Source organism: Megalops cyprinoides, chromosome 1, assembly GCF_013368585.1.
Source record: "Megalops cyprinoides isolate fMegCyp1 chromosome 1, fMegCyp1.pri, whole genome shotgun sequence".
NCBI lineage: Eukaryota > Metazoa > Chordata > Actinopteri > Elopiformes > Megalopidae > Megalops > Megalops cyprinoides.
The window spans coordinates 65,065,189-65,082,991 of NC_050583.1; the positions used below are offsets into that span (position 1 = coordinate 65,065,189).

Consider the following 17,803-nt stretch of genomic DNA (forward strand, 5'->3'; position numbering starts at 1 on the left):
AATCTTCTCTAAGGTTTCACGGTGTATCCTGTGGAAGGCTTCTTTGAAGTTGATGTAGTTGTCAGGACCTCCGCCTGAGCTCCTCCTGTTCTATGTGTTTTCCCCTGTCTGTCTTAGTGGGTGTGTCTTTGTTTTTGTTTTTGTTATTGTCTTGCATGTGCTTTTGTTTTACGGACGTCATGTGTTCCATCATCCCGCCTTCTGTCCTGCTGGTCTGCCCTCCTGCCACACCCACCACCTGAAGCTCATTCCACTCACCTGATTCCTGTTCTGTCGTTATTAGTCTGTGTATTGAAACCGCCCTGTTTTCCCAGTTCTTTGTCAGGTTGTCCCAGTGTTTTTGCCTGTTTTGTTCCAGCCTTTGTTCCTGTCTGCCTATCTGATCCCTTGTTGACAAACTCTGCCTGTACTAGGACTCTGATTTTGCCTCACTTTTTTTTTGGATTGGTTGTGTGTGTTCTGACCCTCTTGGCTTTTGACCTTGGACTGTTTGCGACCTCGATTTTGGCTCCAAACCCTCATTAAACACAAACTTTTCACTAGTCTGGTCTGCATCTGGATCCTTCTCTCAGATCCCTGACAGCAGTTGACAAGGAGGGGACATTCCATTCAATGCATTGTTCAATGATGCTCATCAATGCAAAGATTTGGTCTATACACCATCTACTGTTATGGAATCCAGCTTGTTCTTGACGGAGTTTCTTGTTAATAACTGAATCTATTCAACCCAATATAACTCTACAAAAGACTTTGCTTGGTATAGACAGCAGTGTGATTCCACACCATTATTGCATTCCTGGAGGTTGCCTTTTGTTAGGGATATTGATAATTAGACCATTGCACCAGTTTTCAGGGATGGTTCAAAGGTCTACTTTGGGCATTTCTGCATGTGTAAGATCAATGCCAGCTGCTTTGCTGTTCTTCATAGCTTGATGACTTCATCTTTAACCTCTTTCAGTGTTGGTGGATGGATGTTTATGTCCAATATGGCTGTTGGGTCAGAAGTGTGAGCTGGTTCATCTGGCCTGGGAAGATTTAGAACTCCCTGGAAGTGCTTCACCCAGCGTGCAGCCTCTCCTTCATGTGATGTAATTTTCTTTGCAGATTTACTTCTGATGGGGACAGAAGGTTTATTCCCCAAGCAGTGGCTTCTACGGCTTCCTTAGCTAATGCATTAGTGTAGGATCTTTTGTCTTTTCTTTACTTCTTTGTCCTTGGAGTTGTATGCATTCTGTAGGTGGGCGCTGATCCTGGTTGACTTAACACTTAGAATCTTGGCTTTCAGCTCTTTTTGCTTGTTGATTTTTTTGCCACATGCTAGATGTTATCCATTCTTTTTCATTATTATTCTTAGTACCCACGATTTTCTTAGCTGACTCAACATATGTTGTTTTTATGGAGTCCCAGTGCTGTTCCATGTCTGGGTTTTCAGCCTTGACCTTCAGATAGTTCTGGAAGGTGATTTTACAGCTCAATCGCAAATTCCTTACATACTGAGGTGATGGGGACATAGTGCTATAGCAGTGTTTCTCAATCCAACTCCTGGAGGCCCCCTGTCCTGCATATCTTCTATCTATCCTTGCTGCTTGATTAAATCAGGTGTGCTTAGCTAATCAAAAGTGCCACTCAAGAGTTCAGTCAGGTAGGTAGAGCAGGGAAAGATGGAAAATGTGGAGAGCAGGGGGCCTCCAGGAGTAGGATTGAGAAACATTGTGCTATAGGATAAAACATTAAACCAGGGTCCTGACTCACTGTGGTCACTGAGGATTGTATGGCAATAATAAAAAGAGTAGGGACTTTAACACCTGTGCTCTGCTCAAATTGGTTTTACAATCCCTTGCACACCTATTTGTCTTGTTTTCCTAACATCATTACTGCTGAAAGAGAAGTGAGCTCTCTGTTGACCTTCCTGGTCAAATGATGGTTAACAAATTAGCTTCTTCTTATATCAGTCCACAGCATGTTGATATTCCCTTTCATTAGATACAGATTGGCTGCTTCACACAGAGAAGCATTTCTGAAAAACATTGGAATATCCTCTTAAAGATTCAAAAAAAAAAAAAAATCAAAATTGTGAAATTTGTTTAGTTTCCTAAATTGTTGTCATGGATCAAATATTTACCTTTGCCATTACTATAGTGCCAACTGTCTGCTATATTCTTCTGAACAATTGTGTTCTTGTGAGATTTAATGTTAAACTGATTTACAAATTGTGACATTTTCATAAATGAAGGAAATTACCGATGAAAGACCACTGAAAGGAGTATTAAAAGAGCAGTCATTACTCAGGTAAGTGGTTAGTCATAAGCACTCTGATATTAAAACACAGTTCTAAAAATACCACTGTCCGCCATCAGAGACCTGGACATGAAAATCGAAAAATACTCATTTAGCATGACTCAGTAAGGTCTTTATGTGCCCTTATTTCAAGCAGACATATTTGCTGCAGCTGTCTGCAGCAGTGATGCACTGCCTACTCTCTCATCTCTTTCGCTTACAGAGATTTCTTAATGTGTGTGCTATCTTGCATCACAACTCCTGTCTTTCCACCCGTTTTTGTGCCAAGGGACCCATCGCCTTCCTAGATACAAGGTCTCAGATTATCTAACGGATGATCAAGCTCTGCTGCTCAAGGCCTTTGGCACATTAGCGTTGCAATCCAATAATCCAACTGATAACTCTTCCTGTCTTCATGCCAGCCACAACAACGAGTCTGCCTCAATGAAGCTGTCCACCTGTACACAACTTTCACTTCTGCTGTCCCTCTCCGTGGTGGTGTTTTCCTTGGCTGCAGCTGATCTGCTGTCTCCTTATGTAAATATGGTTGTTTCTTTTTCATGTATGTATCAAGGAGCAACTTATTTAAGTAGTAAAATATTCCTTTATGTGATTGCAAGCTGTTCTGAAATGCTTTAGGACAAGATTTTTTTTTTTTCCTGGAAACTTGCAATGATGATTTAATCAAAATATTGTATCGAATTTGATGGACGCAAGTACAATTCAAGTGACCAGCCTTTATAAGACTGGATATAGGGGAGTGCATAAAATAAACGGTCATACATATAACTGTCACTGTTTAATAATGTATATGTTAAAGCTAGTGATTGCTCCTAGTGTATTCACTGTCATTTTGTACACAAAATTACTCAATATTGACTTTCAGTATGTCACCAAATATTATTTTCCAAAATAGATTTTGATTAAATCCGTTACAATAGCTTAACATATAAAAATGTGAAGGGATCACTTAAGAAAAAGGATCTGGTTTATATGTATACATATGTACACAAATAAGCCCAGAGCCATAGACTTTTAGGCTGCTGTTCTTTGGATGCGGGATGCACAGTCCAGAGGACCTGGAATTTATTCCTCATGACTGGCTCCATAGAGTGTGCATAATGGCCCATGTGGTGCTGGTGTAGAAAAGCAGGTATAAAGCATTGTTTGTCCCATGGTTAGTTATAGGTCCACTTTAATAACTTTTTAGTGAAAACATCTTTGCTCTTTAACAAGATAATCAGAAAGTATAGTGCATGACTCTTGGAATACCAGCCTCCATACCCTCAAAGGGGTACAACTATTATAATGGTATGAGACTATAGACATCCCAACAGGAAACACTATGTTCTCTTTTATTTTAAATAATAATAGAAAAAATCTTTCTGGCTGCAGGCATAAACACTTATAAGTTTTTTTAGGATCTGATATTAACAACAATAATATTGTGAAAACCGAATTAACTGATTCTCAGCCCATCTGGTCATGGTTTCATACGCCCACATTTCAGCACCTTGGACAGTCCAACGAAAAAAGCCGAGGAGATCGACGCTAGAAGTGTTGTCATAAGTACTGTAGTGGATTATGTGACAACTGCTCTTCTGTTGTTTTATTTGTTTACATTGTGAATTCGTAGGCTACTATTCGTACTAGAACTAATATGTGCTAAAGTTGTTTGTGGCAGTAAGTGAATATTTTATAAACATGCATAATGCATGGTTTATCTTGGTCGCAGATTCATAATTCAAGAATGACAGCATGCATTAGAGAGATACTCTGGTACGTTCACGTTATTAATGCTGCAATCGATGAAATAAATGTTAAATGATTTTAATCATTAAAACATACTTGAGGACGGTTTTTTCCCTGCCCCCCCCCCCCCCCCCCCCTTTTTAAAACTGAGCCCGCCACCCCTCCCCCCATTATCTTTCTTTTGGTCCATAAGAATGACTTAAACTACATTTAGTTACAGTAGCCATGAAAATGACCTAACACATCAAATAATAACTTCGTCCACATATGACATTTTAAACACAAATAGGCTCTCAAACGACCACGCATCGCGCACCTACACCACAGTGGAAACGATACGGACGATTACAGCACAGCAGTTCTTCTTTCAAAATCAGTAAGGCTGTAACAAAGGGTGTGTAAAATACGCTAACGTTTTATTGAAATTTCGTTCATTAAACTATAATCAGTCACAAAATGTGTATGTGGACCCCAGGTGTAAATTTTACTCTGACATGAGCTCCTTGGACGTCAAAACAATCTAACACCAAGTTTCCCACAGTCTCATACAGTCTCCGTTGGTTTTACCATCGAAGCAAAAATTGGATTACACACAAACACGTCACCCTCGCGTACAGCAAGTAGAATCGCGATGAGTATTTTTAGACTGGATTTAGCCTTAAGAGCCGGTCAAGAGTTTCCCTGTGTGACGGAGTCACATGCGTGTCTTGTCGGAACCGAGCGTCTACGAATACTTCTAGAGGTGACTAACGCCGATTCATGCCTTACCGATAACATTAGTGAAAAGAAATGTCACTGAATAATCTTCAGGTAGTCAACATTCCATGGAGGAACAACAATTTCAGCCTTTTAAATAAAGACCCTCCTTTGTCGGATCAAGGCGAGACCATCATAGGAGTATACCTGTTGGTATTAGGTGGGTACCCTTTTAAGGAACTTACTTTTCATGTGTGTGCTCTCATAGGAACGAACAGTGACTTGCATTCCCGTTGCAGAAAAACGTATGAAATGTAGTCATTATTCATTTTCAAAATATCCATTACAAGAGCGTGAATGTATTGCGATTCCTGTCTGTACTGTAGTAGAATATTAAAGGAATTCTATTCTGTGATCACTTTTGCAACTCTGACTACAGGAGACGAAATATTTCACACTTGTCAGTCAGAGTCTTTCCTTGATGCATACTTTTTTATTCTATCAAATGTTTTTGGCCGTTACCTGGATAACTATTAACTAACTACAAGACAGGGATATTTGTATTCAGTTAAGTACAGCAATGTTCAATGAACCCGGTATCACTGAGTTCAACTGACTGTATCATATCTTGAAAATGTAATTTTGTTGTTCATTGTCATCTTGCTGCAGAGAAAATGATCACAGTATGTCAATACTGGTGCTTGGTTTTGAAGAGGCATTGTAAAGCTATTGCAATGGCTCTGGAAATACTCTCTTCCAAAAATATCTCTTCCATTTATAACAAATTCAAAGACTTATACAAAGCCACTAAAAATCTTAAGAAAAAGAGAAAAAGGACAGGAAGGCAGAGACCTGGGGTCGTATTTGAGGAAAACATTTCCATAACTATTTCTGGGTTCTTAGTGCTTTAGGGAGCAAATGAAACGATCAATAAATTGCGCTCAAGGAAAACCCATCAAAGAATCTTTCAGGTTTGACCATTTCTGTGACTGAAAAGTTATGACAACCATATTTTGCTCATTGTAATGCTGTGTACACTGTGTTCAAGTGTTTGAAAGTTATGATCAATCAATATACAAATTTCTAGATTTCAGTGATGATTTCTGATTCTTGGTATGAATGAGGTTTCCAAGCTGACATTTAAAACAACTGGACAGATGCAGGGAAGGGGTCCTTATTGCATTCAGAATAGTAAACATCTGAATGGGAAGTATTACAACAGTCTGTTCAATACCTGGCAATCAGGAACTGAGAATAGAACTGAATGTCTGGAGAAATATATGACATATTGACATTGTGGCTGAACAGAATTACAGAATTATGTAAACTGAGACTGTGTAAAGAAAACAGCATCACCTGATTCTGATGAATGAGGTTAACGCTGCAAAGGCCATGAAGTGCTTTAATGCTTTTATGTTCTTTGTACTCTGGCTCACTTGTAAGTCGCTTTGGATAAAAAAGGGAATAAAAGTGAATAATTGTAAATGTAATTTTCAAGGGTGAACATGTTGCTCACCCTGAGCTGGGCACCATAGGCTTGATTAGGCAGAGGATAAAACAAAGAATTCTGTTGCAACTTCTAGCACTCAGTCAAGCACATAATAGAGAAGCATATACTGGGTAAGTGAAAGCTGTTGGCGAGAGATGTTGCCATCTATGCACCAAGCAAACTGTGTGCACACGTTGGCTCAGCTGCACACCAAGATTTACATTACCTCTAAAAGAAGACTGGGATGGCTCAGATAAGAGGGATCCCTTCCATTCAAATCCTGTCTAAGCTGTGATAAAGGAGCACATGTCCAGGACAAGTTGAACCCATGCCAGTTCACCCTTGGACAATATCCCCTCCCACAAAGAGGCAAAGAGCTTACTGTATGAATTAATTTGTCAATCAACACTTTGCATGCCAGCATGTGGTGTCAAAAGATGCTTAGCCTTTTGGCAAGTTACAGACACGCTCAATTTGCTCCGATATTTAATTTTATCATTCAAAACCGAATGTGTCAGGCCTCTGGCTCGGCTTGGCTCCGTCTTTACTAGTTTACTGCAGTGGTGTGGTTAGGCTCGTCTGGCCCTGTGCTCAAGATTTGAGCCTTCAGCACAAAGGTCTGTTTCATGGGGCCTCTCAATGGCTGGGTGGCCCTGTGCTGTAATGTGTCCTCAGCAAAGCTAAAGAATTTGAGACTGATGCCGCTGGAAAAAGGTCTGAATGGAGTCCAGTGCGTCTGAATGGAGTTAGGATTACCTGACAGATCTCAGCGGCCCATGTCTCCTGCCGCAGGCTGGCTCTCCTGGTTCGGGAACAGCGTGGTGATCTTCGTCCTCTACAAGCAGAGGGCCAGCCTCCAACCCACCGACTATCTCACCTTCAACCTGGCCATTTCCGACGCCAGCATATCAGTGTTTGGATACTCCCGCGGGATCATAGAGATCTTCAACATCTTCCGTGACAATGGATACATAATCACCTCAGTCTGGACGTGCCAGGTAAGGTACCACTATGTTTTTTTTTTTTACCTTTCTCAGTTTTGAAGTATTCTTGCTCAATTCACAAAAAAAGAAAGAACAAGCTCAATATAATGAAGGCTAAGACTTCCTAAAAATAGCTTGATTAAATCTTTTAATTCATGGCTACTTGTGAGCACTCCACATTCACGTGTCCCATCTTCAAGCCACTGATCCTGCTTGAAGAAAACTCTTAATTTAGATTTCTTTGAAGGAAGGGGGAATGGGCGGATGGCAGGCTTGATTATATGCATTCAACTCGACCACAGTCAGAGTCTACCAGTATTTTTGTTAAATTACATAAAATCAATGCATTAGTAAAATTACCTCTGTGTACTGTTAAAGCTGAATACACAACAATACACAACACAATTTCCACTGGGTCACAAAACAGCTACGCTAACTGTAACCTAGCATGAGAACAGTACAGCGAATAAGACCATTCTTGTGAAATACAGAATAAAATAAAATGATTTGTTACTTTTCATACCTCCTTGATGCAATCTAGAACAGTATTTCTCAAACCAGGCCCTGGGTGACCCACCAAATACTCTGGCTATCGATCTAGCCAAACTCTTATTTAACTATGGTTGATTGAACTGCTGATTGAATACTGATTCAGATAGCTGACATCACTTAACAAATATTGCTTGGTAGTTCTCTGTTACAGGTTTGGGTTGTTGCAACTGTGTTTTCTCTTACAAAAAGACACAAGAAAATGCATACATTTATAGGATTTTCCTGTTTATCTTAACCAGTTGAAAAATAAAAAAATGCAATATTCAGCTTTAATGACTGAGAGCAATGTCTTTTTCATTGAGGCCAAGAACAATTCATTGAATGGACATGTTCAAATTTGTACAAGTGGCAGATATTAACAACAAAACAGTTGCATGAACAACTTTATAAAAGAACTTGCAAACGAGTGCAGATTTCTGTCACAAAGATTGTATGACATATTCAATAAAGAGGCTTTGAATAAAGATCAATATTCAGTTACACATCTGAATAAAACATAATTATCAGTTAGAACACAATACCAAACAGAATGACAACTCAGAGTCAACAAACACCAACATGCACTGCCATTTGATTATTTTTTAAATAAAATATATTTTTTAAATAAAACAAGTTGTTTTCTACTTTTACACAGTTGATAATATAAGAGTTTCCAGGAAGTGAGCGGTGTTTTGCAGTGATTTGAAAGATTACACATGCACTGACAGGGGGCTGAAAGTTCATTTGTAATCAGATTAGAGCAGTAGAACCTTTCAAGATCAGCAATATCTGAAAACCAAGCTCTATTGAGCTCCAGGTGAGCAATACCTCATCACTCTTTTTGATCTATTCCACAAAAAGCACAAAGGCTGGCATTTTGGTTGCGATATGAAATGATTGCTGTGGGCCTGGGTTTACCGTGTAAACAATATAATAGGAGAACATTGTGCATTAAAATCTGCAGTCTAGTGTTATAATACAGTGTGAAACCTGATCGCGTAGCATAAGAGACAATGCAGTAACACTCTGGCCAGAATGAGCCGTAGCCTGTAGTTACCTTCTTATAGGACTAACTGCCTATTCAACGGCTGCCGAGTGAGCCGTGGCCTGAGGTTGACCCCTGCACGCAGGCACCAGCGTTGATACCCTCTGCGGTGCGTGTGAGAATCTGCACTTGCTCATGTTGAAAAGCTATTCTGCCAGCCAAATGTGGACATCTTACCGCGCTGCAGTTGTACCCTCTCTCATTGTACTAGTGTCTTTGGTGTCCATGGGGCGCATGGGGTTTATTTTCACTTTCTGACACACAGCTCATCATTTGCATTCCATGGTATCACTTCTACAAGACATTTATCACTGTCTCACCGTTCCTGTTGGGCTGAGATGGCTCAAGATGCGGCCTCCATACCTGGAGGGGTTTGTGCAGTGCTTTAACATCCCAAGAATGTCTTTTATTTAGTTACCAAAACCCTTTGTGAAAACATTGTTGTAAAGGCCTCTTTCAGTATTGTTTCTGTGATGTAAATATGATTACCTTTCAATGTGGGTGTTTTCCATTGCTATAAAACTGATGTTATTTCCCTGGGTGTTTTGTAAGAGTAATTCCTTGCTTATTATCTTGTCTCAGGCTGCATGTGTTGATATGCATGTGTTGATATGCAGCTGTACTGTGGAGGCTCTTTGAAACCACAGAAAAGTCAAGAGATAGCACTGCCAGTCCCATTTAAATGTGGACTCCAGTGCAATTTTGCCCCATTTTCTTTCTTCTGGTCAAAATATTGGCACCAAATATATTTTAATATATTCAGGTAGTATTCATGTTCTGATGGATAAACAAGAATATTATTGGCTAAAAAAACTTTAAAAATACTTCTGGAGTAGAATGTTAAACTTCAGGACTGTAACATTGGTAATCCATGCATATGCTGAACGTTTAAATATTCATTAGCTTAAGTGTGTATATAAAAGTGTTCACGTTACCAAGGAAAATAACAGTGTTATGTTATCAAGCAAGCCTGGGGAGTAGATACTAACCATACTTACCTAGATATGCCCAAGATACCCAGAATCAAATTAGTGTGCAATTTTTACAGGGGTTTGTCTTAAACACATTTTTCAATAAAATCACTTGTATAGCGTAGCCTCCTCCCCAGTAACCCCGCATTCTGCATGGAAAAAGTGATTGCACGCCATTCTTTCCATCACTGGAAGTGTGTTCAGCCATTTTCCTGTCAGGAGACAGAGAGGAAGAGACAGACCGGGTCACATTCCCCAGGCTCTGGGGGTTGTGAGAGCACTGCAGGTATACGAGACATCTTCACAGATTATAGCGCTGGCGTGATAGGACTTGCAGTGGTCCATGGGAGCCCACACGCCCGCAGGCTCCACCAGCTTCTCAATGGGCTCCAAGGGGTGGGAGGGGATGGAACGGGACACTCTTTCTCGCTTGCAGCTACATTGATGGGGTAAGGAAACAGGGGGGAACTTGGCCTTGGTCCAGAAACAGTATCCTACTAAGGGAAACATATGTTCTTCACAGCTCACGTGAAATGAAAAATGTCTGCTTTTTAGGGAAAAAAGTTGTTTTTTTTTTACATTGAGGAGTCCTGTGGGTTGCTCAAACAGGTAGATAGTAAATGTATAGGAGAAACTAACCATTATCTTTTAAAGGTTTTTTTTTTAAAGGTTTTTTTTTTAGGCTGAAATCTTCTTTTTCTCTGTTCATTTTTACAGACAGGTCTTAGACTGAAGAATACTCATACCTGGGTCAGCATGCAACACTATTATTCAGAGGGCTCTCGAAATACTTAGTGTTTTACATTTACATTTTACATTTATTCATTTAGCAGACGCTTTTATCCAAAGCGACGTACATAGGTTACAGTTCTTTACAATGTTATCCATTTATACAGCTGGATATTTACTGAGGCAACTGTGGGTTAAGTACCTTGCCCAAGGGTACAGCAGCAGTGTCCCAGCGGGGATCGAACCGGCAACCTTTCGGTCCTGCTCCTTAACCACTATGCTACACTGCCACTGAATTATTTCATTTCATTTATTTATCTCACAACCAATCTCCTACCTACAACCACCTGCATGACAATTTGTAACTACAAAAAATCATAATAATCGATTGAAAAGTTCAGCTCTTATTTCCCTGGAACGTACCAACAACAGACACAGTTAAATGTCTATCTCATTAATGCTATCTCCCATGCCTTTAGCTTCAAGAAAATGCTGGAACACAGGCCCAGCCACTTGCAATGCCATTATTACTTTTCTGAACCATTCCCCTCCCGTAAGTGAAAGAGGTGCACCTGGGTTATGTGCACAGCGCTGGAATGCATGGCCCTCGACCCTGCCCTGCCACTCAGTGATAAATGCAGATTTGCTTTTGATCCCACCGCAACCCCGGATGAGTCCTCTGAATCTAAATGAAGAGTTCAGTCAGTCGAGAGTTTTAATGATGAGTGGGTCATGAGGGTCATTCACACTGGGCCCTGTATTTTCCCACTCTCATCTCTTTCTCTCTCTTATGGAATCATGCATATTTCTCTGTATAATTTGTGATGCTCATCACCCCAATGGCTCTGCTCAATTTGGAAAGTGGCCATAATGTGCAGAAAGTATTCCCACTCATACCCATGGAACTGTCTGACATGTCAGGCTAGAGCATTGTGTCCCTGAAGGGATATTTTGGCGGGGAATTACCCAGCAATGCTCAGGTGATCGACTAGCACTGTCTAGCCAATCACAGCTCGTGAGACATGAACACTTGGCATCGACCTATTAGCATTTAAATCTTGAATAAATGTCAGAAAAATAATGACTAATGGCTGTTAACCCACTGGTGTTTTGCCTGGAAGGGAAGCATTGACCAGGCTTGGAGACCTAGAATGTGAGATGGAGGCAGGATTAGGTCCAATAATGAGATAATCCAAAGGAGATCAGGTGTGATCTTGAATCTGACAGAACAGAATGGACAAGAGTGGACAGCGCAACTGAATCTATCCATGTAGTCCACCATGGGGGGCCGGGGAGATTAGAGTGTCACCGGGGTAGCCCCACCTATAGCTTGCCTATGACCTTCAGCGCAGATACCAATTGGACAGGGCTTGCATTTTGGTTTACCAACCATTCCTCATGACAACTCAGCAGTTGTCCTAGACTGAGTAAAGCTCTTTTCAACATACAGCCCTGACGTCAGCCAGAAGGATCTTCCCATTCTGGTATACTAGTTGAGGCATGATGTTGTCACCTGGGCTATGCAGGAGTGATCCTATCACGCAAAGAGGAGGTCAAGGGAGGCCCCTTAGTGTGTGTGTGTGGGTGGAAGTTGGGGGTGGGGGTGGGGGGGAGAAGGCTGTGTAAACATGTGAATGATTGATCCTCTCCCCTGGGTGACAGTAGCCGCTCAGTGAAAAGTGAGCGCACCGTGTAAGATCCAGTCTTGACAGCAATGTTCTCTGTCCTCAGGTGGATGGCTTTTGCACCTTGCTCTTTGGCCTGGCCAGCATTAACACCTTGACTGTCATCAGCGTCACCAGGTACATAAAGGGATGTCATCCCAACAAAGGTAAGGCAGGACCTATAGCTGCCTGTCATTTAATTTCATTGCATTCAACCGCATGTTGTGTTAAAATTTCTTTACCCAACTTATTCTGCTTTAGTCAGTGGTCTGCTATGAAGGACATCATAATATGGGAACAATCTGAAGTATTTAAATTCTGTACCTCTTATCTCTGGGAAGGACAAGTGAGAGAGCTGATGTCCATTTCATTTTTATGACATGACACAGTTAACAACAAAGGCCTTGTTTAAAGGATCATATGGTGGTGTGTCACTGAGCTGTGCTGGTTGCTTTTTGCTGTAGTTTAGAGTCCACTCAAGAATGTGTAATTAACATCTAATCTGTGGTAATGTTTCAGCTTTAAGGGATTTAGTTCAACAATTAATTACACCAAGCTCAACTTGTCTACAAGGAGGTTGCATTATATAATCCTCATAATAACAACCTTTGATTTTTTTTAGTTTTTTACAGTTCCACAGCATATTTGATTTAATCTCGAGATCTTCCACTTATGTTTATGATTATCCCCTAACAATTCCCATGGCATTCCCTGTGTATAAGACAGAAACTTATAAGAAAATTAAGAGAAAAAAGATATAGAACATTACCCAAAAAATATATGTTTTATTAAATTTCTTAACAGATAGCAATATAGCAATATTACAATAATATTGTATTATTGTATTATTACAATAATATTGCATTGTATTATTTCCATTGTATTATTTGCAATAACACAAAAGGTGCAATATTATCAAGAGGCTGTGTATATCTTAAAAACAGATGGTGTTTGCTGTATGATAGCACTGATGAACAGATAAAATTTCTTTATGACCAAGCTTATATCGTGTTAGAGCGCAAGAGTTCTGTAGTTGTGCATCAATTCTACAGAGGTTATGTAAGTTATTTCCTGGTCTACAAAACACCAGCTTTGCTAAAAAATAATTTTTTACAAAATGTTACAATCCAACATTCATAAATCACAAAAGAATACCCTTTGTATTGCCCTCCCCATATACTGTATTTGCTGCAGATGAGTAAAATCCACAAAGTTAAACCATCACAGGAGAAAGAATTTATTTATTGTGTCTCCACCTTTGCAATTCAATCAATGAAAACAAAATCATTCTGTTTTCCTGACAACGCCAATTTCACAGTCTACACAGCTGCAAAGTGGAAATCCGAGAGTGTGCCGTTCACACCTTTGCGGTTCATTACAACACAGGAGAAAAAATATTTGTGTGAAGGAAATAAGAGGTGAAAGGAACCATGATGGATATTGAGCTCCTAATTCCCTCATCCATACAGGGGTCGTGTCTACGCTCATCATTATGTGTTTTGTCTGCAGCCCACCGCATCACCAATAGCGCCATCACCATATGTGTGATCTTCATCTGGGTCACGGCGATATTCTGGGCTGGAGCTCCGCTGTTGGGCTGGGGAAGTTACACAGGTCAGACACAAGAACGAAAGAACCTTTCCAAGTCACACTGAGTTACACCATCACCATCAGAGATTACATATACTTTAAAGTGATGCAAATCTATTTTGTATACAACAACAATTTAGGAGAAATTCCGTGCACTGCTGGATATATTACCAAAGAAATTCACCTTCCAAGTAGCATGTTCAAGGGCACAGCAGGGGTTTCCCAGCAGGGAGTTGAACCATCAACTCTCTGCCCACAAGCCTCATTCATTAACCACAGCTCCACACTGCCACATGCTCAGCACAGCTGCTGATGTAGTCAGTATTGGTACCAATCTCTGCACTATGTCTCTCATTCTCGTTAGACCGTGGGTATGGGACCTGCGAAGTGGACTGGGCCAAAGCCAATTACTCCACCATCTACAAGTCCTACATTATCCTCATCCTCATCTTCTGCTTCTTCATCCCCGTGCTGGTCATGCTCTTCTCTTACGTGTCCATCATCAACACGGTGAAGAGGGGCAACGCCATGTCAGCCGAGGGGGACCTGACGGACAGGCAGAGGAAGATGGAGAGGGACGTCACCGTTGTGAGTGTTGGGCGGCGTGTGTACAGTGTGGGGAATTTGTTCCACAGTAGGCCCTATTGCCTGACTTCTTCATATTTTCTCACAACTACACATGCAAGTGTGTGCAGACATAGCTGTGGTGCTATAAAAACCAGAGCTCTCTTCTTGGAGTTTTTTACATTTGATCTTTCATCATATTTTCTTGTCATTATCCAATTCAGTCCCCAGTTAAGTTTCAATTCCCATACTGACCCCTCTGGATTAACCAAAACATTAGCTAAAAAGTCTGCAAGCTGGCAAACGGCCCTGCCAGAAAGTGCTTATTGCAGGGCCATTTGGAAGAATTTCAAATTATAGTGTCATAATGCCTCAGATCATAATGCATCTTTACAACAATTCATGACGGTTAACCTTCAAATTCCATTGCTCAGGAGTACTGAGCACAGGATTAGATAATGAACTCCAACAATAACGGAGGAGGCCATAACTGCTGTGTGGCAGCTTTCTGGACTAACTTGGGTATTCCATGAAATTCTTTTCTGAATGCCTTCAAATTGTATTCTTAACTACTGAAAACAAAACAAAACAATTAGAGGTAAAATTAGACACGCACACACAAGATTATATCAGTGTATTTCGGGAAATTTGTTATGATAGCCAGTGATAGCTTCTAAGATAACTAGAAGCTAAATTATCAAATTAAAGTATACCTTCTATTTTATATGGTAACGATAGATTTTTCCTTTACACGAGATGTATTACAAGATCTACTGAGTGAATGAAGCCAGAGTGATGTAGTGCAGGGATACACCACAGGGGGTGGAGATGCTTCTGCTCTTTGTTCCTTTCAAGTCAAATTTATTGTGTTATTATGATAATGTAATGCTGGTGATTCAGTTTGCATTTCCGACCCCCCGATCTCGTAAATCACGTTTAGTGAGGTTACAATCTCAATGACAACGTCTCCTGGTGAATTAAAGCATGTCAGCCGCCTGATCCCGGGGTTGTGTATCCACCCCACAGGTGTCCATTGTTATCTGCACGGCCTTCATCCTGGCCTGGTCGCCCTACGCCGTGGTGTCCATGTGGTCGGCTTGGGGCTTCCACGTGCCGGGCCTGACCAGCATCTTCACCCGCCTCTTCGCCAAGTCGGCCAGCTTCTACAACCCGCTTATCTACTTCGGTCTGAGCTCCAAGTTCCGCAAGGACGTGAGTGTGCTGCTGCCTTGCACCCGCGAGGGCAAGGACACCGTCCGCCTCAAGCGCTTCAAGCCCAAGGCCGAGGCCGCGCCCCCTGCACAGGCGTGCCCCAGGCTGCCCCTCCACCACAAGGAGCAGAAGTACAAGGCAGAACAGCAGCAGCAGCAGCAGCAGCAGCGGCCTGTGAAGCCCTCCCCTAGTCCTGACTCCGGGGTGGGAAGCCCGCCCGGCACGCCTCCTCCAGTCAACAAAGAAGTCTTCTTCCTCCCTGTGCCCCTCCCCTCCGAAGGGTCAGGGTATGAATGTGACAGACTATGAGGGGGCTTCTGTCTTCCCGTGAATGTAAATGGGATATTACATGAATAAAATGACAACGTGAGTTTTAGACAAATATGCATGCAAACAGACGGACAGGTACGGTTTTGTTCTTTTTTGCATTTGATGAATATGTGTATTTAATTTTGTGCTTTGGTGATTTATTGATGATTTGCGTGGGTCAATGTGAATAAAACTTATTTATATATCTACATTTCTCTGTACAAACAGTCAAGTGAATTAATGAAGCTTGTAAATTCCACTTATAGTGGAGCTATACATTCCACTTACAGACAATATTATCTGCACCAAATTGTTTGGTGCTTACATTTTTGCATGTAATCCATTTAGAGAGCCTGATATTTACTGGAAATCCAGGTTAAGACCCTTGTAGAAAGGGACAACAATAGTGCCTCTCAAAGGAATCAAACTGGCAACCATTGCACTGCTCCTTACCGTTATACCAATTCCACTTGTGTGTGATGTTTAGTCACTGTTTAGAATTTGCATATGTATGTAACATATGTAAAATACAAGAATAAACATCATGTATTCTGTATCCATCATCATCTCTTAGACTGCAAGCTAATGCTAATGGTGACAGGGTAACAAGTCACAACACTCTCTTAAGTGTCATATAGATCCCAATGTTGGCTTAGTGAATACAGACAAACATTACATACATGCTGGCACATCAACTCAAACATGTAATATTGAACCCTGATTTAGTGCAAAGTGATTATGAGTTATAGTTTATCTCACCTCTCGGGAACGATGGACCAATGCTTAAAGGTCCAGTGCACACCCATACAACTGGGACCTTCTGAAAGTGCTATTCACTCACAACAACAGTTGGTTGTCTTAGGATAGACTGCTTCTCTCAGCTGGATTTCAAACAGTCCCAGTCAGGTTCCAGCTGTGCCACCAGCCCCATTCTCCCTTATGCTGCCAGAGCAATGCTTTTCATTTCTGTTGTAAGTTAAACAGCCGTAGTCACATGGCCAGAAAGTCCATCCTGACACCCTGGGCACTCACACCCCCATACCAACAATAAACACCGACACATGCCAATGCACACCAAGACAAATACAGACTGGAGGAGGGCATACGGTCATGATAAAGAATACAAATGCAAGTCTTGGTAACAACATTATATTCCTACAAAGAAGAATATTGTCCAATCACGAAACAGACAAGCAACATTTTCTCATGACCTAATATCAAAGAAAAGGTCGTATGACTGACTTCAGCTCCGTGGTATTTTTTTATCAATTATGCCTCAATCCATATTTCTCTTGCAGGCACCCTGGGAGAGGGGAGTGTGTCATTTACTGAAAACATGGTGGGAAAAAAACCTGACCAAGGAAAATGACAGCCTTTCCTTCCCTAAAAGCCTTAAAATGTGAGACTGAATCTCAAATGCAGACAAAAACAGAATTAAAGGGCTCTTTAATGTTGAGCTGCTGACTGTCAACTGTGGAACTATGAGGTTGGTGTGGCACCTACTGTATTTTTCAATCAGAAGGAGGGTAATCGCTCAAAGTTTAAAAGCATGCTGTCAAGCTTTAAAGAAAGTGGCATCTCTCCTGCAAAGACCATAACCAAGGTGCCATTAGTCATTTCTCAGAAATGCTTTGGTTCATTCAGTCAAAATGCCCAATAGGTCCAACACAGTCTTGAAAATTCCCTCTTGTTACCTTACCTCACTGCACCCCCTGACATGCTCTAGAATGTCAGGGACAATTCTACAGTATTTTTGGACAAAAGAGATGGGTGACTGAGGGGGAAAGCACGGATCCCACCTTGTGTCTAAGCTGTATGCTCCCTCCCAGAACTGCAGAAGCCAGCATGAATACCCTCGATTTTTCACATAGGTGCTGGGGTTTATTTGTGCTGCTCACAGTTGTGTGTGATCTTTCAGAAAACACACATGCTTGTGCACACCTCCACAACACCCTTTGTGATTGGGAACAATAATTGGGGTGCTACCCTTG

At 41.2% G+C, this 17,803-nt stretch overlaps 1 protein-coding gene across 1 annotated transcript; it reads left to right on the plus strand.

Annotated features, from left to right (window-relative positions):
• The first annotated feature begins 4,818 nt into the window (after positions 1-4,818).
• On the plus strand, positions 4,819-15,812 carry opn6a (opsin 6, group member a). Its single transcript, XM_036552146.1, has 6 exons — positions 4,819-4,945; positions 7,007-7,212; positions 12,205-12,304; positions 13,647-13,751; positions 14,092-14,315; positions 15,318-15,812. The coding sequence occupies exons 1-6, from the start codon at positions 4,819-4,821 to the stop codon at positions 15,810-15,812; spliced, it is 1,257 nt and encodes a 418-aa protein (XP_036408039.1).
• Positions 15,813-17,803: the final 1,991 nt, after the last annotated feature.

Bases quoted from the DNA above. Each gene is read 5' to 3' on its own strand.
- opn6a (XM_036552146.1), top strand. From the start codon at position 4,819: ATGTCACTGAATAATCTTCAGGTAGTCAACATTCCATGGAGGAACAAC. The intron at 4,946-7,006 runs GTGGGTACCCTT...CTCCTGCCGCAG, and splicing joins AGTATACCTGTTGGTATTAG to GCTGGCTCTCCTGGTTCGGG. The intron at 14,316-15,317 runs GTGAGTGTTGGG...TCCACCCCACAG, and splicing joins TGGAGAGGGACGTCACCGTT to GTGTCCATTGTTATCTGCAC.